Consider the following 22,978-nt stretch of genomic DNA (forward strand, 5'->3'; position numbering starts at 1 on the left):
TACATACTTCCATACTGCATACTACATACTGCATACTACATACTGCATACTACATACTGCATACTACATACTGCATACTGCATACTACATACTACATACTGCATACTCCATACTGCATACTGCATACTACATACTACATACTACATACTACATACTGCATACTACATACTGCATACTCCATACTACATACTGCATACTACATACTACATACTACATACTGCATACTACATACTACATACTACATACTGCATACTGCATACTACATACTGCATACTACATACTGCATACTACATACTACATATTTCCATACTGCATACTGCATACTGCATACTACATACTGCATGCTACATACTACATGCTACATACTGCATACTACATACTGCATACTACATACTACATACTTACATACTACATACTACATACTGCATACTACATACTGCATACTGCATACTACATACTGCATACTACATACTACATACTGCATACTACATACTACATACTGCATACTACATACTACATACTTCCATACTGCATACTACATACTGCATACTACATACTGCATACTACATACTGCATACTACATACTGCATACTACATACTGCATACTGCATACTACATACTGCATACTACATACTGCATACTACATACTACATACTGCATACTACATACTACATACTGCATACTACATACTGCATACTACATAGTACATACTTCCATACTGCATACTACATACTGCATACTACATACTACATACTTCCATACTGCATACTACATACTGCATACTACATACTGCATACTGCATACTACATACTGCATACTCCATACTGCATACTGCATACTACATACTACATACTACATACTACATACTGCATACTACATACTGCATACTCCATACTACATACTGCATACTACATACTACATACTACATACTGCATACTACATACTACATACTACATACTGCATACTGCATACTACATACTGCATACTACATACTGCATACTACATACTGCATACTACATACTACATACTACATATTTCCATACTGCATACTGCATACTAGTTCAGACAGGCTTCAGATAGCCTTATTCCTTTCCACCATAACAGTCCTACACCCCAAACTCTGATTGGTCAGAGAGCAACTTTTGCTGCCCAACTGGCCTCAGAAATGCACCAGATTATCTAATCTGACAAAGTGAGGATGTAATGAGGCAGAAATCTTTCTGTAAATACAAGCCGCCGATAGTTTATCGAGCTAGAAGTCAAATTGCACCCGTTTTCATTCCATTTCAACCAGTTAACGTCTTAAATGAATCCTCCAGGTAGAGTTTGAATATGCAGATTTAAAGCATCATGACGCTGCAGTGGAGCCAGAGAATCAGTGTGTTTCTGAATCTGTCGCTTCATTAATTCTCAATCCGTCTCTGACAGGGTGGAGGCTTCTCGCTCAGCCCTGTTTCCTCGAGATTACATTCTCTTACAAGAAAATTGTTTTCCCAATTATGTTTAGCTACTACACAATCACTGGCTGGATTAAATTCACAGGGAATGTATTTGTTTCAGTTTTTTTTTCTTATGCACGACATCAGATTCAGCATTCGGAGGCCATGTTGGCCTGTAGCATTAAACAAGAGGCTCCTTCATGCTCCTATGCTGCTGATTATGGTTTAAACTGGCACATTTCTCCTGTGTTAAGGCCAGGAAACATGTAGCTATTTTATGTTAAAAGGAACAAAAAGGGCATTTATACAGATGACTGTTCTTTATCTTGTAAGGAAATAACTTTTGGCTCTTGAGAAACTGACCTATATTGTTAGAAAGAGGGCTTCTCTTCTCTTCTGTTCCTTTTTTAAATTTTTTTTTAACATATTTATTGGTTTTTCATGTTAATATAACAACATCCAACAATTTAAACATTCAAAACATATGGCAGTAAAGAAAATGATAAATAAATGATTAAAAAAGAGACAATAAACCACTGTAATTAGTCAGGAAATTACTGTGCAATGAATAGGAAATAATGAAAATAATAAAGATAAATAAGTAAATAAACACATTTATTAATAATAATAATACATTTAAAAAAACTGGAACTGTTGAGGGAGGGAGAATGAGATAATGAAAATTATTTAATTTGTTGTTGGGAGTGCAAGCTGTAACCTACATATTGAATACTTTTTAAATTTTTATTAGTATCATTATTATTATTATTATTTATGTGTTTATTTACTTATTTATTGTGATTATTATCATTATTTCATATTCATTGTACAGCAAATTACTGTTCAATGAATATGAAATAATGAAAATAATAAAAAAAAATGTAAATAAACACATATATAAAATAATAATAATAATAATACATTTTAAAAAAGTATTCAAAATGTAGGTTCCCTTATCTCATTATCTCATTCTCCCTCCCTCGACAATTCCAGAAATATCCTCCAAATATCCTAAAATTCAGAAGCCCTCTTTCTAACAATGTAGGTCAGTTTCTCAACCACATCTTTTTTTATTTGAACATAAATGTACAGCAACAGTTTAACAATCTATTTACTCTGATGGGATCTGAGGTAATGGTGGCAGCAGCAGACTTTCCGGTGCGAGTGAGTGAGTGAGAGTTTGTGTTTGTCTACAGTCCAGGTTCCCAGCGGGGTGGAGTCTGTCCGAGCTCTGGCTCTGTCTCCGTCATCCATCCAGGTGAGCTGGGAGCCCCCCGGCTATCCAAACGGGCCCATCCTGGGCTACAGGCTGCTGTGGACAGAGAGTCCGTCTGGCAAGGAGCAGGTCAGCACCGCCACTTTCCAAATCAAAGATATGGTCCATTGACAACATGGAAACATGTATATTTGTCTTCAAAGTCTGGTATCAGGGACACACACTTCCATCTCATTTCCAACAATACTTTAAAAAAACCCTCAAACATTCACTCCAGAACAACTGGACAATCCAAGCTGCTTCATATCCCGCTCTGCTGTACCACCAGAGCACAGTTTTCCATCAAATATAAACTTTATGGAACAAGTATGTTCACCTGGCAAACAGCTCTCCCTCCCTACCCGTTTATAAAAGGAAATTAAAAGATCACCTGTACTCTATAGGACTGTCTTAATACTTTTTCTTCTCTTTTTTGTTCATAGTTGCCATTGCAATTTAGTCTTTTGATTTATTGTAATTTATTTCTTGATTCATTGCTTGATTATTGATTTTTGTGATGTTGTTTTTATCCTTTATTGTTGTTTTTTTCTCTCTCATTAATCCATTTGTTGTTTTATCCTGATAAGATACATTTAATTTTGTTTATTTATCTTAATGGTGAGGTTCTCGATAAGCCCTCGCAGGGTTTCTAACCTCTCCAGCACTGATTCATTGCTTGATTATTAATTTTTGTGATGTTTTTCTTTATCATTTTATTATTATTTAAAATTTTTTTTTTATTATTGTTGCACTGATTCATTGCAGCTTATCATTTATTATCCATTGTATATATATTTATTTCTTTACTTTATTCTATTTCTTTCTTTTATGTGATATACTGTGATATATTGTAATGTTTTATATTGTTGGGGCGGCTGTAGCTCAGGAGGAAGAGCAGTCACCCACCAATCGGAAGGTCGGTGGTTTGACTCCGGCTTCCACGGGCTACATGTCGAAGTGTCCTTGGGCAAGACACTGAACCCCACGTTGCCTACCGATAAATCTGTCGGTGTATGAATGGTTGTGTGAATGATTATAAAAGCACGTAGTGTGTATAGATGTAGACGTGCTGTATGAGTGTGTGCGAATGGGTGAATGTGGCATGTAGTGTTAGAAGCGCTTTGAGTGGTCAGTTAGACTAGAAAAGCGCTATACAAGTACAGTCCATTTACCATTTATTAAAGTGCAAACAAACAATAAACCACAGACTGCGTTATGATTTGTAACCGCTGCACTGTGTCTGTGTGCAGAGTGTCGAGGTGAGTGGACTCAACTACAAGATGGACGGACTCAACAAGTTCACAGAATACACAGTCCGGGTTTTGGCAATCAACCGCTATGGACCAGGAACTGCGCCTGAAACCATCAGCGTCACCACCCTGTCGGACGGTAAGTTCTCATTTCCTCAGTGTGGTAGCTCGCTGACATCAGCAGGTCGGCCTCATGTTGGGAGACGGGGATGTTGGGTTGTTGGGATGTTGAAGGATGCTCAGCATGCCGCCATGCTCTCTGCAAACCAAGATTTAAGCACCTGTTTCAGGTTGTTCTTTCAGAAAGGTTGAATTTAATTATGTTTTTGCTTAGACTGATGAAAATGACTAGTTTCCTAGGTTACATCAATGCTTTTGGATTATAAAAGTATCACCAGAAGTCCTCTGTGGAAAGAAACTGTAGAGTGTACTCATACTCAAACTACCCAAGATGCAACGTAACGTGACGTCGCCGATCGTCATTTCCTGTCAAAACGGCATTTTCAAGCTAGCTACAACGATGGTAGGTTCACTTCCTGTTTTCAAAACAAAAGCACCAATTGTATGGTAATGGCTTTCCCTATGATAAAAGGCAACAGGTATTTTATTTTGTGAAAATAACCGGAAGTGCGTTAGCTCACTGCGGCTAGCTTTAGTAGCGCCGAATTCGTGGGAACAAAATTGTAAACAGCCGGTATTTTGTCAGGTTTTCAACACGTTGGGGATCTAAACGACTACTTTCTCTCCTGAAAATGTTTCAAATGTTGCTAAAGTTTACAGAGTTTAGAGCTTAAGAGAAATCAGCTTCAGGCCGGCTGATTTCGGCTCGGGCAGGAGCGCAATGCATTGTGGGTAAACGCTCTGCATACTGTCTGATCGATCAGTATGTAGTATGGAAGTATGTAGTATGTAGTATGCAGTATGTAGTATGTAGTATGTAGTGTGTAGTATGCAGTATGTAGTGTGTAGTATGCAGTATGCAGTATGTAGTATGCAGTATGTAGTATGCAGTATGTAGTATGTAGTATGTAGTATGCAGTATGTAGTATGTAGTATGCAGTGTGTAGTATGTAGTATGTAGCGTGTAGTATGCAGTATGTAGCGTGTAGTATGTAGTATGCAGTATGTAGTATGCAGTATGTAGTATGTAGTTTGCAGTATGTAGTTTGCAGTATGTAGTATGCAGTATGGTAGTATGCAGTATGCAGTATGTAGTATGTAGTATGCAGTATGTAGTATGCAGTATGGTGTATGTAGTATGTAGTATGCAGTATGTAGTATGCAGTATGCAGTATGTAGTATGCAGTATGTAGTATGCAGTATGGTAGTATGCAGTATGGTAGTATGAAGTATGTAGTATGTTGTATGTAGTATGTAGTATGCAGTATGTAGTATGCAGTATGTAGTATGCAGTATGGTAGTATGCAGTATGCAGTATGTAGTATGCAGTATGTAGTATGCAGTATGGTGTATGTAGTATGTAGTATGCAGTATGGTAGTATGCAGTATGCAGTATGGTAGTATGCAGTATGTAGTATGTTGTATGTAGTATGTAGTATGCAGTATGGTAGTATGCAGTATGTAGTATGTAGTATGTGGTTTGGAATACAGCCCATGTCAACAATAGCTGAAAGCAGATGAACTAATCATAGGTTCCAGAGAGGGTCGTATATATTTTTGCAGCCACTATAGTTTCTCGTTTCTCCAGTATTTTCTTATAAAAGGGACGGTGAGGGCTGTTGGTAATCAGTTTGTTTCCTTTTTGCCACCAGATATGTCTAATCCCCACACACGGGACGTTCTTATATTCTGCTTCTCTGCCCCGTCATTAATGAACTTCCAGCTTTATTTTTTTTGGTTCTCTCTGCAACACTTGAGAGTATTTAGCTCTGAGACTGTGTGTGTTTGAAGGAGAGAGCCGGAGAGAGCGCGAGGACTCCATTAACATGTCAGGCCGAGAGGCTGAAATGAAGCAGCTCCCTCCTCTCCCGGCTTAATTAAAGACCCCCAAGTCGCCTAATGAAATTCCTGACAGCAGGCATGTATATGAGAAGGGCTAAAGAGAGTCCTGCTGCTGCCTCCATTCTTTATATTCTCTGTTTTTCTTTCCTTCTCACATATGCTGACACAAACACACAACAGTCTCAGGTAATAAACAGCACAATCTTCCAGTTTAAGCTGAAGTGATGCTTCTCAGTGGGACCAGTTCAAACCAGTCAGGCTTCAGAAATCACACTTTCAGTTCATCTTTAATGTTTTGGACTCATTGTGGAGTTGAGATGCTGGTTGGGATGATGTGTTTTCACTTCCTTCTTCATATTGGAGGAGGAAGTATAGAAACAAGGGCTGTGTTCGAAACCGAATACTGCATACTACATACTGCATACTACATACTACATACTACATACTGCATACTGCATACTACATACTACATACTGCATACTACATACTGCATACTGCATACTACATACTACATACTGCATACTACATACTGCATACTGCATACTACATACTGCATACTACATACTGCATACTGCATACTACATACTGCATACTACATACTACATACTGCATACTACATACTACATACTGCATACTACATACTGCATACTGCATACTACATACTGCATACTGCATACTACATACTGCATACTACATACTACATACTGCATACTACATACTACATACTACATACTGCATACTAAATATTGCATACTACATACTGCATACTGCATACTACATACTGCATACTACATACTACATACTGCATACTGCATACTACATACTGCATACTACATACTGCATACTGCATACTACATACTACATACTGCATACTACATACTACATACTGCATACTACATACTGCATACTGCATACTACATACTGCATACTGCATACTGCATACTACATACTGCATACTACATACTGCATACTACATACTGCATACTGCATACTGCATACTACATACTGCATACTACATACTACATACTACATACTGCATACTGCATACTACATACTGCATACTACATACTGCATACTACATACTGCATACTACATACTACATACTGCATACTGCATACTGCATACTACATACTACATACTGCATACTACATACTACATACTGCATACTACATACTGCATACTGCATACTACATACTGCATACTACATACTACATACTGCATACTACATACTGCATACTGCATACTACATACTGCATACTGCATACTACATACTGCATACTACATACTACATACTGCATACTACATACTACATACTACATACTGCATACTAAATATTGCATACTACATACTGCATACTGCATACTACATACTGCATACTACATACTACATACTGCATACTGCATACTACATACTGCATACTACATACTGCATACTGCATACTACATACTACATACTGCATACTACATACTACATACTGCATACTACATACTGCATACTGCATACTACATACTGCATACTGCATACTACATACTGCATACTACATACTGCATACTACATACTGCATACTGCATACTGCATACTACATACTGCATACTACATACTACATACTACATACTGCATACTGCATACTACATACTGCATACTACATACTGCATACTACATACTGCATACTACATACTACATACTGCATACTGCATACTGCATACTACATACTACATACTGCATACTACATACTACATACTGCATACTACATACTGCATACTGCATACTACATACTGCATACTGCATACTACATACTGCATACTACATACTACATACTGCATACTACATACTACATACTACATACTGCATACTAAATATTGCATACTACATACTACATACTGCATACTACATACTACATACAACATACTACATACTACATACTGCATACTACATACTGCATACTACATACTACATACTACATACTGCATACTACATACTGCATACTACATACTACATACTACATACTACATACTGCATACTACATACTACATACTGCATACTACATACTACATACTACATACTGCATACTACATACTACATACTGCATACTACATACTACATACTGCATACTGCATACTGCATACTACATACTACATACTACATACTGCATACTGCATACTACATACTACATACTGCATACTACATACTGCATACTACATACTACATACTGCATACTACATACTACATACTACATACTGCATACTAAATATTGCATACTACATACAACATACTACATACTGCATACTACATACTGCATACTACATACTACATACTACATACTACATACTACATACTGCATACTAAATATTGCATACTACATACTACATACTACATACTGCATACTACATACTGCATACTACATACTACATACTACATACTGATTGATCAGACAGTATGCAGAGCGTTTACCCACAATGCACTTCGCTCCTGCCCGAGCCGAAATCAGCCGGCCTGAAGCTGATTTCTCTTAAGCTCTAAACTCTGTAAACTTTAGCAACATTTGAAACATTTTCAGGTGAGAAAGTAGTCGTGTAAACCTGACAAAATACCGGCTGTTTACAATTTTGTTCCCACAAATTCGGCGCTACTAAAGCTAGCCGCAGTGAGCAACGCACTTCCAGTTATTTTCACAAAATAAAATACCCGTTGCCTTTTATCATAGGGAAAGCCATTAGGATACAATTGGTGATTTTGTTTTGAAAACAGGAAGTGAACCTACCCTCGTTGTAGCTAGCTTGAAACTGACGTTTTGACAGGAAATGACAATCGGCGACGTCACGTTACGTTGCATCTTGGGTAGTTTGAGTATGAGTAGTAACCTCATGATGCATACCCAACATTTCGGAGAATCTAGTATGCATCCGGGAACTTCTCGCTTACTCAAACTCGCATACTAACTCAGAAAGTTAGTAGGAGTAGTAGGAGAAGTATGCGGTTTCGAACACAGCCACACTTTCTGTTAATGTCACATGGTGGGCTGCAGAGAAGCGGCTTATTGTGAGGTAACATAGACATAATTCATGTTTTCATCTCATTCAATGCAAATAAAAACATGGCTGTGGATTTATTGTGTTTCCACCAAATGATCCCTGTAAAGGTAAACCATCCCAAACACAGCTTTACAGAAACAGCTAATGTCGAGACATTTCAAATACACGATGACGGATACGACTAGATGTAGGGATAAGTCACAAAAAACAAGCTTTTTGTGTGAAGTGTTCCAACAGTCAGTGATGTTTTATATGTGGGATTTCACTGCCTTAAACTTCTTCTGATGGAAGATTCAAAGGGACTCCGGGATCCAAATCAGTCATTACTGATAAAGAGAGATTTGCTTGATTCAGGGCCTTCTGATAGGCTCACCCTTAGTGCACATGGTCGTGGAAACAGAATATAGACTAAAATGTCCCAGGGTGGCTCACTTAATGTTCTTCCTGTTGTAGATTAATTCATCTGATGATAATAGAATCCGTCAACAGTTTCCTGTCAGCCTTAGAAAGGCCAAATGTCAGACTCTCTTCAGAAGCTGCCTGGCCTTTCTCCGGCTCCTCTCAGGATGTCACAGCCGGAGAACTCCATTTAAGAGTCTACTTCAACTCCAGCGCAGATCAAATGACAGCGAGCGTTCATGCTCAGCATTTTTATTTTGGAGTCTTTCAGGGCCGACTTATTTTGTCCTGACAAGAACCCGAGAAGACATTCTGCACCAGGCAGCATAATGGGAGACACTCCCGAAGTCCAGAGTCTGAAAAACTTTCTTCAAAAGGAGTTCTGTTGGGCAACTTTACAGATTTTTAAAATATTTTTCAGGAAAGAATCTTTTAGATTTTGAATTTGCAGCCATGCTCTGATGTTTGGGACCAGGCACCTTAAAGGGACAGTCCGCCTCTTCTGACATGAAGCTGTGTAACATCCCATATCAGCAGCATCATGTATGAACATCTTCTTACCCCCTGCTGCGTCCTGTGAGCAGAGTTCCAGCCTCGTTTTGGTGTTGATGAAGGTAGTCCGGCTAGTTGGCTGGGGTTTAAAAAATAAAGCGTCTTGCTTCTCAAAACAATATGCGTTCAACAGAGTAATACATTTGCATCACAAAATGGTTCTCCAGGAAAAAGTCAGAATCTCTTGGCCCTATTTTCTCTCCCTTCGTATCACTGCCTGCTGCCGCCTGCCGACAGCCGCGCCTGTTACGCTGTTTGCTGCGATTGTGAGGTCTGACTTTTTCCTGGAGAACCATTTTGTGATGCAAAATGTGTGTTTGCAAATCTGTGCAAAGCATCGACCGTGGGGCCGTCCTTGGTATCGAAAAGAAAAATCCCATCTGAAGAAGAAATATTCTTTTTTAAAATGAAGAAATCACGTAAACAGATCAACAGTTGACTAAAAAACTTTATTACAAAACGTAAAAAGTTAGTAAAACAGTTGTTTAGTGAATTAAAAACATTAGTTATTTGGTCATGATGTGATTACAGCTTTCAGTCCTGAGGTTTTGTTCCAAGAAGAGATTGTTTAGATTCAGACTATAAACACTCAGCTGCTGATTGGTGCTCAGAGATCGGTGTTGTCTTCAATAAGAGTCCAAAGAGCGAGACATTCACAGCCAGATGCGGCTGACTGTATTATGAATCTACCATCTGCATCTTGATGATAGCAGTGACTTGTGGACTAATTGAATCCACTATAAAACACACACACACACACACACACACACACATACACACACACAGTGAGCAGCTGAATGAATAGATAAAGCTGCTGATACTTAATCAGGCATCTGATTGGACAGCTAACTCAAGCCAAGACAGCCTGTGAACACTCTTCTACTTTTCACTTTTTTGAGTCCAATATTTTATGTTCCATCGTTCACGTGTCTCCCCCCCCCGTCACTCTTCATGTCTCTTCCCACCGGCTTTCTTATCGTTATGTTTATTAAATTTGCTTTTTTTTTGGCTTTTTTTTCACCTCCTTAATCTGTCTTTCCTGTTTTCCTTTTCATTATTACTTATCTTTTTTATTTCTAGGACCCCTGTTGTCTTTCTCTTAGGGCTGGGTGAGTTAACTAACTCGCTAATTATTTAACGCCGAGAAATATTTTATCGCGCATTAATGCAGTATTTTTAAATTTTTTAAATTTATTTTATTATTGTAAAAGTCTGTTGATCACAGGCTTTTATTTTGTAAAAGTCTGTCGCTCACAGGCTTTTATTTTGTAAAAGTCTGCTGCTGTCTGCTGTGGAACAGGAAAAGAAAGTAATCGGTGGATCCACCAAACATGGAGAAGGGTACGGAACTTTTACTCGGCCATTTTCATGTTAAAGTTCTTCCAGACGGCGGAGTCGACAGAACCAAAGTCATCTGTAAACACTGCCAAGTTGAATTGTCTTCTCAGCGTAGTAGTTCCAGTCTAAAATATCACTTAAAGGCAAAACACACAACTGATAGCAGCAAGTCATTCAAGGAAACAGACAGTGGAGCGAGGCTTCTACATAAAAACTACAGAAAGATGCTGATGTTAAAAGTGTGTTTGCACAACAAATGTTATGGCACTTTCATTCATATGGCAGCACATTTAAAATAAAGCTAAATGCTAAAAGCTATACGCTACTTTTGGATTCATTTTTGGATTCTGCGTACAAATGAGATTAATCGTGATTAATCAGGGAAATCATGTGATTAATTAGATTAAACATTTAAATCGTTGCCCAGCCCTACTTTCTCTATTTGCTTTTATTGTTTATTTCCGTGTTTCTTTCTCTTAAGTATATTAACTGGTTAATGATACACGATGAACGCTGTAATCTGAATCTTTAAACCAACTCAGAATCATGTGAGTAAAGGGGTTTCTGATGCAGGTCTGGACTTGCTAACAGCGGTTTTTATGTGTGTCTCTGCAGTGCCCAGCGCCCCTCCTCAGAACATCACCTTAGAGGTTGTGCTGTCACGGGTAAGTCTGATAGTTCACCGTTCATCAGCTCACACTGTGTAAAAGCTAAGTTTGTCCACAGCTAAAAAACAAAGTGGTGTTTTTCTTCATGAATGAATTGTTTGAAGAAGAACTAAACTAAAATACTGTATTTTTTATTTATTTTTTTACAGTCGATTATAATGTTTACATCTGAAAATATGACCCCCATTTTTAAAAAAGGGAGACACATAATATGCAAAAAGAAAATCATGGAAATATTTGTAAAATCTCACAAACCAGCTTTTCATTCACAATAGAACACAGAAAACGTATTGAATGTTTAAAGTGAGACATTTAGCTAAATTTGAGTATTTATAAGTGTATATAACATATAACGTAGGCTACGGCTCCTGGCTGGTCTATATTTTACACACCTTATGTTTTAAAACTGATGAGGAAAAAGATCCTTTAAAGGGACGATGAAGGGGATGCTTCTTATCTCATTGTTCCTTCTTTGTAATTATCTTCACGTGAACATGGCTGTGAAAGTATTGCTGTTAAGACCTAAAGTTCCTAAAACGATGAGGGCCACGTGCTTAGATGAGGTCAGATTTCTGATCTTCAGAGGCTCGGCTGCGTCTTTAAACCGAAAGCAACACTCATTCCACTCCTGCCTCTCCGTCTCTCCCAGTTTGGATGTTTTTAAACGTGCATCGTACACTGGAAAAAATCAAAATCTTACCAAGTATATTTGTCCCATTGAGTATCTTATTACACTTAATATCAGACACAACTGCCTAACAAGCACCATTTCAGCCAGATATAGGGACTTGTTTTAATACAATACATCTGGAATATCTTCTTAAATGAAAAAGTCTTGAAAACAAATTGTTTTGAGTCACATATCATATGAAACAAGCTTTTTTTTCTCATTTGAAGAGGTTTTTAAGCTAATTTCAAGATCACTTTTATCTCAAAAGTCCTAAATATCACATCTTATTTAAAAAAATCTGGACAAGCCGATTTTCACTAGTTCCATTGGCAGATTTTTTTGCTTATTTCAAGCAAAAATGTCTTTTATTTGTTGCTTTTTTACTTATTTTTTTGAGGGGCATTTTTTCCAGTGTTGATATAAGACACAACTGCCTAACAAGCACCATTTCAGCCAGATATAGGGACTTGTTTTAATACATCTTGAATATCTTGTTAAGTGAAAAAGTCTTGAAAACATCTTGTTTTGAGTCATACTTCACATGAAACAAGCTTTTTTTGGACATTTGAAGAGGTTTTTAAGCTAATTTCAAGATCACTTTTAACTCAAAAGTCCTAAATATCACATCTTATTTCAAGAAATCTGGACAAGCCGATTTTCACTAGTTCCATTGGCAGATTTTTTTGCTTATTTCAAGCAAAAACATCTTTAATTTGTTGTTTTTTTACTTATTTTTGGAGGGGCATTTTTTCCATCGTGAGGTTTTCAGCAGATTTGACACCACCGATCGATCAGTCCTCACCAGAGAGCTGATGAGTGGAGAACCGTCCATCAGAGGAAAAATAATCAGACGGAAACTAAATGAGGTCAGCTCTCCACAGACAGCCAGAACCGCCTCTTTATGGACGTAAATTATGAGCCACTAACGCATCTGTGGACGCATTCATCACATCATCTGCTGCTGCTTTCTGACTAAAGGTGAAGAAACGGATTCATTTTGCTTAATGGAACTTTGAGAGACTCGCGGGAGCCTCGGCCCGACTTCAGGATGGATTCTTCTTCCATTATTATTCCTTTTTGGCATCGCTCCCCAGCTTTTCTGTGCTGTTTGCTAGAGTCGGGCTAACTGGATTGATCACATATATATCTGTCAAATTAATAATGAGTAACACAGGAGTGTCCCTTTAGTCCGAGCATCCTCCTGCTGTGCTGCCCGGAGAGGCTGAACCTGTTGGGGGGGGGGGGGGGGGGGTCGGCCTCTGGAAGAAGGTCCAGGACCCCTGACCTAAATCTCCACCCTGTCAGTACGCGTCCTCATCATTTGTGTTTCTTATGACAACAAACATCATTATGTGTGAATCAGAGCATGAAAACATGCCGTCTCTTCCTCCTCGTTGTTTTAATTCCATAAAGCAAAAAGCAACTTGGGCAGCGACCAGGGGAAACGTAAGTTTGTGGGGCATCAGGGGCCCTTGTTAGGATCCCGTCCATCAGTAAATGAGGCCGGATCCCCGGAGAGCAGCTGCTGACTTATGGTGCTGCCACAATTCAGATAAAAAGAAAGTTCTGGAGAGTTGGACTGTTAGCCCACTTAGAATTCAACATAATTTCCTTAAGGTTTTAGATCTGTACGACCTGCAGAACGGAGCAGTTTGTGCAGGTTGTTGCTGCAGGATGAGGGCAGACAGAAGGGTCCACAGTGTGAAATACAGTCAGATGAAGCTTTACTCAGACCCAAAGAGAAATTATACTGCTGCTGCAGCACAACTTAAAGGGACAGTTCGCCTCTTCTGACATGAAGCTGTGTAACATCCCATATCAGCAGCATCATTTCTGAACATCTTCTTACCCCCTGCTGCGTCCTGTGAGCAGAGTTCCAGCCTCGTTTTGGTGTTGATGAAGGTAGTCCGGCTAGTTGGCTGGGGTTTAAAAAATAAAGCCTTTTGCTTCTCAGAAAAATATTTTTGTTATACTAGTTCCCGAGGGCTGCGGTCCCTAGTTCCTGAGGGCCGTGGTCCCTAGTTTCTCAGGGCCGTGGTCCCTAGTTCCAGAGGGCCGTGGTCCCTAATTCCCGAGGGCCGTGGTCCCTAGTTTCTCAGGGCCGTGGTCCCTAGTTCCCGAGGGCCGTGGTCCCTAATTCCCGAGGGCCGTGGTCCCTAGTTCCAGAGGGCCGTGGTCCCGAGTTCCAGAGGGCCGTGGTCCCTAATTCCCGAGGGCCGTGGTCCCGAGTTCCCGAGGGCCGTGGTCCCTAGTTCCAGAGGGCCGTGGTCCCTAATTCCCGAGGGCCGCGGTCCCTAATTCCCGAGGGCCGCGGTCCCTAGTTCCAGTGGGCCGTGGTCCCTAGTTCCCGAGGGCCGCGGTCCCGAGTTCCCGAGGGCCGCGGTCCCTAGTTCCCAAGGGCCGCGGTCCCGAGTTCCCGAGGGCCGCGGTCCCTTGTTCCCGAGGGCCGCGGTCTCTAGTTCCCGAGGGCCGCGGTCCCTAGTTCCCGAGGGCCAAGTTCCCGAGTGCCGTGGTCCCTAGTTCCCGAGTGCCGTGGTCCCTAGTTCCCGAGTGCCGTGGTCCCTAGTTCCCGAGTGCCGTGGTCCCTAGTTCCCGAGGGCCGCGGTCCCTAGTTCCCGAGTGCCGTGGTCCCTAGTTTCCGAGGGCCGCGGTCCCTAGTTCCAGAGGGCCACGGTCCCTAGTTCCTGTATGTGCGAATGTAGGGAAAAAATGGCCCCGTTCCTGAAAAGGTTCTAGGAACTGCAGAAGGTTCCTACAGTGGGGATGCAGCTAATGTTTCACAGTTTATCAAGCGGGTCGATAATTCTAAACTTCCCAGTTCTGTGGCTTTAAGCTGCCTTATTTTGCACCACGTTTGGACCACGTTTTTACAGTTATTTCCTGTATTTCTGGCCGTACTGCAGGACCTGAGGTGGAACTGGTAGTTCTAGAGCTCCATTTGTTGGATATTTCAAAAACAAAGCAGGTTTTACTGTAACTCTCAGGAAGATGTTCCCTATACAAACAACAGTTTCTCACTTTGAAGCCTATAAAAACTGTGATTTTGACTCTTCACCAACTCCAAGCTGACTTTTGGGGCCCCCCAGAACTGTTCTGGCACTTCTTAACTCACCAAGGAACACCAGGTTAAGCACAAAAGAGAGATCACATGACTGGAAATGGGCCTATGGAAGCCTCCTAAAGCACCGAACACAAAGTGTTGGGTGACAATAACCCGTCTGATGGAGGAGACACATCTTCCATCGGGTGGTGAAAGCATCACATGTAGGTGTGAAAGCACCTGAAGTTGTTAAACAGACGCAGTCATTTGAATGAAGTAAAAGTGCTCCCACCAGTGCTGGTAAAAATCTTGCTGAGGTATCAGTTATTTATTTTATTGGGAAATATTTGCTTAAAACAGACAGAACTCCATGCAAACTGTGAGCTCTGCAGCTGTCACACCCCCAGCCCTGCGTGTGGATCTGTTCGTCAGCTCCTCTGCGAGTTGTTGCTCAGGGAGGAAAGCTTTCAGCTCGTAGAGTTGGTGCCGTCAAACCAACTTTTCAGACAAATGTGACATTTTCCCAACTTTTTTTCCACTCTGACGGAGTCTCTCTGTGTGTGTGCTGGTGTTAAACACGGAGCTCTGCAGTTTACAGTGTGTTCGCTGTGGGGATTTTACCCAGAATTCTCCAGAGAATTAAGCTGGGGTCATCGCAGCTGTCTGAGTCGGTATCAGGACTCGATTCTGGGAACAAGCAGCTCATAATATAAGCTTTTACGTCATCTTCTCGTCTAAGAAAAGCCTACAGAAGCGATCCTGCATGGTGGACGGGTTAAACCTCCCAGTAAATCCATGCAGGAGTTAGATGTTCATCATAAAATCTCCTCGTTCATGTCCTCTGGGCCATAAGAAACACATAAAAAGGCTTTATCAAATCAAATCAAATGTATTTTTAGCACATTTCATGTACAGAACAATTCAAAGTGCTTCACGTAAAATAAAAGCATTGCAACAGGGAGTGGAAGAAGCATTAAAAATACATAAAAGAATATAAAGAGAAACAAATAAAATGATTGAAATGAATTTAAAAACAAGCAACAGTCCAGATAAATTAAATTTAGATGTTGAAACCCAGCAGTTGCGTGCGCTTCTTCCAGGTAAAGTACAAGTGCAAAGTAATGGGATGAAATGTGGAAGAGCTGTTTGCTTACGTGGGGAGGAGCTTGAGAACGGAGCCGTGGTTTCTGGGAGGCAGTGGCCATGTTCAGAGGTCTCCTGAAGAGGCTTTTTGATTGATCTTTTGTTAGTTAATTTGTTCATTTTAAATGCATTCTTTCAGTCATATCATGGCACTCATTCAGAATTCAGCCGTTTCTTTCAGTTTGATAGCAGGAGCCTCCTCTCACATGTGCGACGGTGATCGCTGCGTATTCCCTCACACTCGGGCTAACAGGATGATTACACCCTCGGATACAAAACCAACATCGTTTTCCTATCACCCCTTCAGCAGGAGCACAACTCCTAATTAGGCAAAGAATTAATTAGCCACAGTCTGATTGGACCAGTGATCTATATATACATATATATATATATTAGGGCTGGGCGAGTTAAATCGTTATTATCGCGTTAACGCATTAATTATTTAACACCGATAAATATTTTATCGCGCATTAACGCAATTTTTACTTATTTATTATTTTTGGGGCTTTTGTGCCTTTAATGGATAGGAAAGTTTAGAGAGACAGGAAGCACGGGGCAGAGAGGGGGAACAACATGCAGCACAGAGCTGTTAGATGGGGGACTCAAACCGGGGCCTCATAAAGGCCTCAAAAGTCTATTGCTCATAGGCTTTTATTTTGTAAAAGTCTGTTGCTCACAGGCTTTTATTTTGTAAAAGTCTGTTGCTCACAGGCTTTTATTTTGTAAAAGTCTGCTGCTCACAGGCTTTTATTTTGTAAAAGTCTGCTGCTCACAGGCTTTTATTTTGTAAAAGTCTGTTGCTCACAGCTTTTATTTTGTAAAAGTCTGTTGCTCACAGGCTTTTATTTTGTAAAAGTCTGTTGCTCACAGGCTTTTATTTTGTAAAAGTCTGTTGCTCACAGCTTTTATTTTGTAAAAGTCTGTTTCTCACAGCTTTTATTTTGTAAAAGTCTGTTGCTCACAGGCTTTTATTTTGTAAAAGTCTGTTGCTCACAGCTTTTATTTTGTAAAAGTCTGTTGCTCACAGGCTTTTATTTTGTAAAAGTCTGTTGCTCACAGCTTTTATTTTGTAAAAGTCTGTTTCTCACAGCTTTTATTTTGTAAAAGTCTGTTGCTCACAGGCTTTTATTTTGTAAAAGTCTGCTGCTGTCTGCTGTGGAACAGGAAAAGAAAGTAATCGGCGGATCCACCAAACATGGAGAAGGGTACGGAACTTTTACTCGGCCATTTTCATTTTAAAGTTCTTCCAGACGGCGGAGTCGACAGAACCAAAGTCATCTGTAAACACTGCCAAGTTGAATTGTCTTCTCAGCGTAGTAGTTCCAGTCTAAAATATCACTTAAAGGCAAAACACACAACTGATAGCAGCAAGTCATTCAAGGAAACAGACAGTGGAGCGAGGCTTCTACATAAAAACTACAGAAAGATGCTGATGTTAAAAGTGTGTTTGCACAACAAATGTTATGGCACTTTCATTCATATGGCAGCACATTTAAAATAAAGCTAAATGCTAAAAGCTATACACTACTTTTGGATTCATTTATTCCACGTGCATTCAGATCGATTCGGATTCAGCTTTGACAAACCAAAACATCCAGACTTGTATCCGATGGTCAACATTTCGTTTCCAGACGTGTAAACATCTGTGCAAATCCAGCAGAGGGACGCATTCCAAACCTGAAAAAGGCTGTTTGTTTTCTGAGCACACGCGCTGTTGAACGTTATGTTACTGAGCAAATAGAGACGTTCTGCCCTCCGTGTGATTGCTCCTTTTACCCAGAGGGCATTACTGCACATGCACACACACATGCACACACACACACACACACACACACACACACACACACACACACACACACACACACACACACACACACACACAGAGTCAATGTGATTGCAGCTCTCACCCAGAGGACAAGAACAAACAATCACAGATTGAATTCAGGGAGTGTTTACCCACCTGGATCTTTGTGTGTGTGTGCACGTGCATGTGCGTGCACGTGGAGGTCATAGGGTGGATGAGGTGCTCTGTATGCAGCTCTCACGCTGAAACAGAAGCAATCCACTGAATTAATTCTTATCGCAATTTAAAGTTTCGTCTTTTCCTTCGAAGCTTTTTCACGCCTCGATGGACAAATTACTGAGGGTCAAAGTACGGCTGGAAAAACAGCAGCAGAACTTAGATTTTAAACGTGCTGCTGATTTATTCCTTCACAGACTTTGTCCCAGAGCAATGAGACACATTTTTACCACATTATTTATCTATTTACTTTCATTTGATATGTGTTTATCATGAACCTGAAGGGAAACTTAACAAATAATTAGAACTAATTAGCTAAAAATCACTTCATTTTCATCCGATCGCTGAACATTCTCATTAAAAAGTTTTTAAACAGGCCAAAAATGTGCTTATTTTCCTGCAAACGACGTTTTCCAGGATATTAAAAACGTTAAGAATACATAAATGTTTGATATGTTTGTGTGGCTGCAGTCTTGTGTTTAAAAAAAGGGAAGAAACGGGTTTTATTCGTTATGTTTTTGTCATATCTTCAGTTCTTTGCACATAATTAAGCTCCACATGAGCTTCAGCTGATGCACAAACAAGTCAAAAGTGTGAATGATGATAAACAGGATGTCTTTCAAACGAATGATTCTCCAGTGGAATCGTATTCCAGAGCTGTACAGGTCAGAGATGGGGGGTCTCAGAGGGAAACTGGGCTGAGGAATTACCTGAAAGCAGATTATTCAGAGAGTTTTGGAACATCAGTGTGGATGGACTTGTGTTGGTTCAACACTCCTGGGTCCCAGCATGGTGGGAAAGGGTTCTGGTACGATTCTCTATGAGTAGGAGAGGTATAAATCTGTTGCTCTCAGCCTCCACGGATAATACGAAGGCTCTGGAGACAACGCAGTGTGTTGATTAAATGCTGAACTGGAACCAACAGTCGATCCTCATCGTCTCACTCTTTGTCCACACAGGCTGCTTTCCAAACCGCCTACTTCTCCCACTACTCCCACTACTCCTACTAACTTTAACTTTTTTAAGTTCCCGGATGCATACTAGATTCTCTGAAATGTTGGGTATGCATCATGAGGTTGCTACTCATACTCAAACTACCCAAGATGCAACGTAACGTGACGTCGCCGATCGTCATTTCCTGTCAAAACGGCAGTTTCAAGCTAGCTACAACGAGGGTAGGTTCACTTCCTGTTTTCAAAACAAAAGCACCAATTGTATGGTAATGGCTTTCCCTATGATAAAAGGCAACGGGTATTTTATTTTGTGAAAATAACAGGAAGTGCGTTAGCTCACTGCGGCTAGCTTTAGTAGCGCCGAATTCGTGGGAACAAAATTGTAAACAGCCGGTATTTTGCTAAAGTTTACAGAGTTTAGAGCTTAAGGGAAATCAGCTTCAGGCCGGCTGATTTACGCTCTGGCACGAGCGAAATGCATTGTGGGTAAACGCTCTGCATTCTGTCTGATTGATCAGTATGCAGTATGGAAGTATGCAGTTTCGAACACAGCCTTTAACCAGAAGGACGGCAGCTAAAGGGAGCCCACAGCTCAGATTATTACAAGTTTATAACACATAGACGTGTGTTGTGTTGAACACTTGAAGATAAAAGTAAAGATGGACTAAAAATCAGCTGTAAAACTTCTGAAAGACTTTTCCTTTGAGCGATAAAATAGAAATAAGACGGATTTTCATGCATGCATCCAATTACTCTACATATAGGCCTTAAACTTTACTAACCCGAGCCCCCTTTCTTAGCCAAGTTAGATTATAATATCATTATAAGTTTCCTTCTCAATCATGAGTCACAGTGAGGGAAGACATAATTATACAGCTGTGGCACATGTGATGGTCTTAGAAACATTAGTTAATCTAAGATTATTTTATCACTGCAGAGCTTCCTGAAACGTTCTCTGTGTCCTCTGTGGGAAAGCTGGATGTGAAACTAGTTTGAAGGTGGGGGGGGCGGGGGGGTGAGGCCACGGGCCACTTGCCCTGCTGCTTTACACCGTCAGCTTTCTTCTGAATACAAAGCAGCTGCAGGAGGGTTTTTTATTGTTGACATCTTTCTGCTCCGCTCAGAAATATCTGATTTTACAGCGTCTGACCTTAAAATCAACAAAACGTTTCTGGTACCAATCCAGTCGTATTTAACATGACGTTGTTGTAATATTACGTGAACTTAATAAAGCGTTAATAAACAGTCTAACAGAGGAAGCTGCTGCTGTGACTCAGGCTGAGCAGGAAGAGGAATTTTACGGGCTTCGGTGGCACAGTTTCCTCCTTCATGGATGGTTTGCCTCCTGGTGGCTCTGTGGGAGTTGTTGCAACATGAATTTTTGCTTCTGCATCGTCTCCACGGAGACCACACATCCAACAGTGTGCTGTCTAAGTGGCTAATTAGGTAATGAAGCATGAGGCTGTGCCCAAAGAGTACCTTTCCTTACCTTTCCCTCCTGTTCCTCCTCTCCTCTGCTGGTGAGGCTGAGTGATGCTGCCGTGGGATAAAGGAGAAGGTGTGCGCTCGGCTGGCTAAATGGAAATTTAGCCTGCCTGCCTGATTAAAGACGGCACAGTGACTCCTTCATGGTCCCAGCTGGGTAGATTTGGCTAAATTTGGATTTGGGTAGATTTTGGATAGATTTTGGATAGATTTGGATAGATTTGGGTAGATTTTGGATAGATTTGGGTAGATTTGGCTAGATTTGGATAGATTTTGGATAGATTTGGGTAGATTTTGGATAGATTTGGGTAGATTTTGGGTAGATTTTGGATAGATTTGGGTAGATTTTGGGTAGATTTTGGATAGATTTGGGTAGATTTGGATCGATTTGGATCAATTTGGATAGATTTGAATAGATTTTGGATAGATTTGGGTAGATTTGGATAGATTTGGGTAGATTTGGGTAGATTTTGGATAGATTTGGGTAGATTTTGGGTAGATTTGGATAGATTTTGGGTAGATTTTGGGTAGATTTTGGATAGATTTGGATAGATTTGGATAGATTTGGGTAGATTTTGGATAGATTTGGATAGATTTGGGTAGATTTGGATAGATTTGGATAGATTTGGATAGATTTGGATCGATTTGGATAGATTTGGGTAGATTTGGCTAGATTTGGGTAGATTTTGGATAGATTTGGATAGATTTGGGTACATTTTGGGTAGATTTTGAATAGATTTGGGTAGATTTTGGGTAGATTTGGATAGATTTGGGTAGATTTGGGTAGATTTTGGATAGATTTGGGTAGATTTTGGATAGATTTGGGTAGATTTTGGGTAGATTTGGATAGATTTGGGTAGATTTGGGTAGATTTTGGATAGATTTGGATCGATTTGGATAGATTTGGGTAGATTTGGCTAGATTTGGGTAGATTTTGGATAGATTTGGATAGATTTGGGTACATTTTGGGTAGATTTTGAATAGATTTGGGTAGATTTTGGGTAGATTTGGATAGATTTGGGTAGATTTGGGTAGATTTTGGATAGATTTGGGTAGATTTTGGGTAGATTTTGGATAGATTTGGGTAGATTTTGGGTAGATTTTGGATAGATTTGGGTAGATTTGGATCGATTTGGATCAATTTGGATAGATTTGAATAGATTTTGGATAGATTTGGGTAGATTTGGATAGATTTGGGTAGATTTGGGTAGATTTTGGATAGATTTGGGTAGATTTGGATAGATTTTGGGTAGATTTTGGGTAGATTTTGGATAGATTTGGATAGATTTGGATAGATTTGGGTAGATTTTGGATAGATTTGGATAGATTTGGGTAGATTTGGATAGATTTGGATAGATTTGGATAGATTTGGATCGATTTGGATAGATTTGGGTAGATTTGGCTAGATTTGGGTAGATTTTGGATAGATTTGGATAGATTTGGGTACATTTTGGGTAGATTTTGAATAGATTTGGGTAGATTTTGGGTAGATTTGGATAGATTTGGGTAGATTTGGGTAGATTTGGGTAGATTTGGATCGATTTGGATAGATTTGGATAGATTTGGGTAGATTTTGGATAGATTTTGGGTAGATTTTGGATAGATTTGGGTAGATTTGGATAGATTTGGGTAGATTTGGATCGATTTGGGTAGATTTGGATCGATTTGGGTAGATTTGGATAGATTTGGATAGATTTTGGGTCGATTGGGATAGATTTGGATAGATTTTGGGTCGATTGGGATAGATTTTGGGTAGATTTTGGGTAGATTTG

At 40.0% G+C, this 22,978-nt stretch overlaps 1 protein-coding gene across 1 annotated transcript in view; it reads left to right on the forward strand.

Annotated features, from left to right (window-relative positions):
- dcc (DCC netrin 1 receptor) overlaps positions 1-22,978 on the forward strand; it is a 368,701-nt gene that overhangs the window by 209,500 nt on the left and 136,223 nt on the right. Inside the window, exons 10-12 of the mRNA XM_075455474.1 lie at positions 2,636-2,784; positions 3,945-4,083; positions 11,843-11,892. Coding sequence (XP_075311589.1) covers positions 2,636-2,784; positions 3,945-4,083; positions 11,843-11,892 — 338 coding nt within the window. The remainder of the gene's footprint in view (positions 1-2,635; positions 2,785-3,944; positions 4,084-11,842; positions 11,893-22,978) is intronic.

Source organism: Odontesthes bonariensis, chromosome 22 (genome assembly GCF_027942865.1).
Source record: "Odontesthes bonariensis isolate fOdoBon6 chromosome 22, fOdoBon6.hap1, whole genome shotgun sequence".
Taxonomy (NCBI): domain Eukaryota; kingdom Metazoa; phylum Chordata; class Actinopteri; order Atheriniformes; family Atherinopsidae; genus Odontesthes; species Odontesthes bonariensis.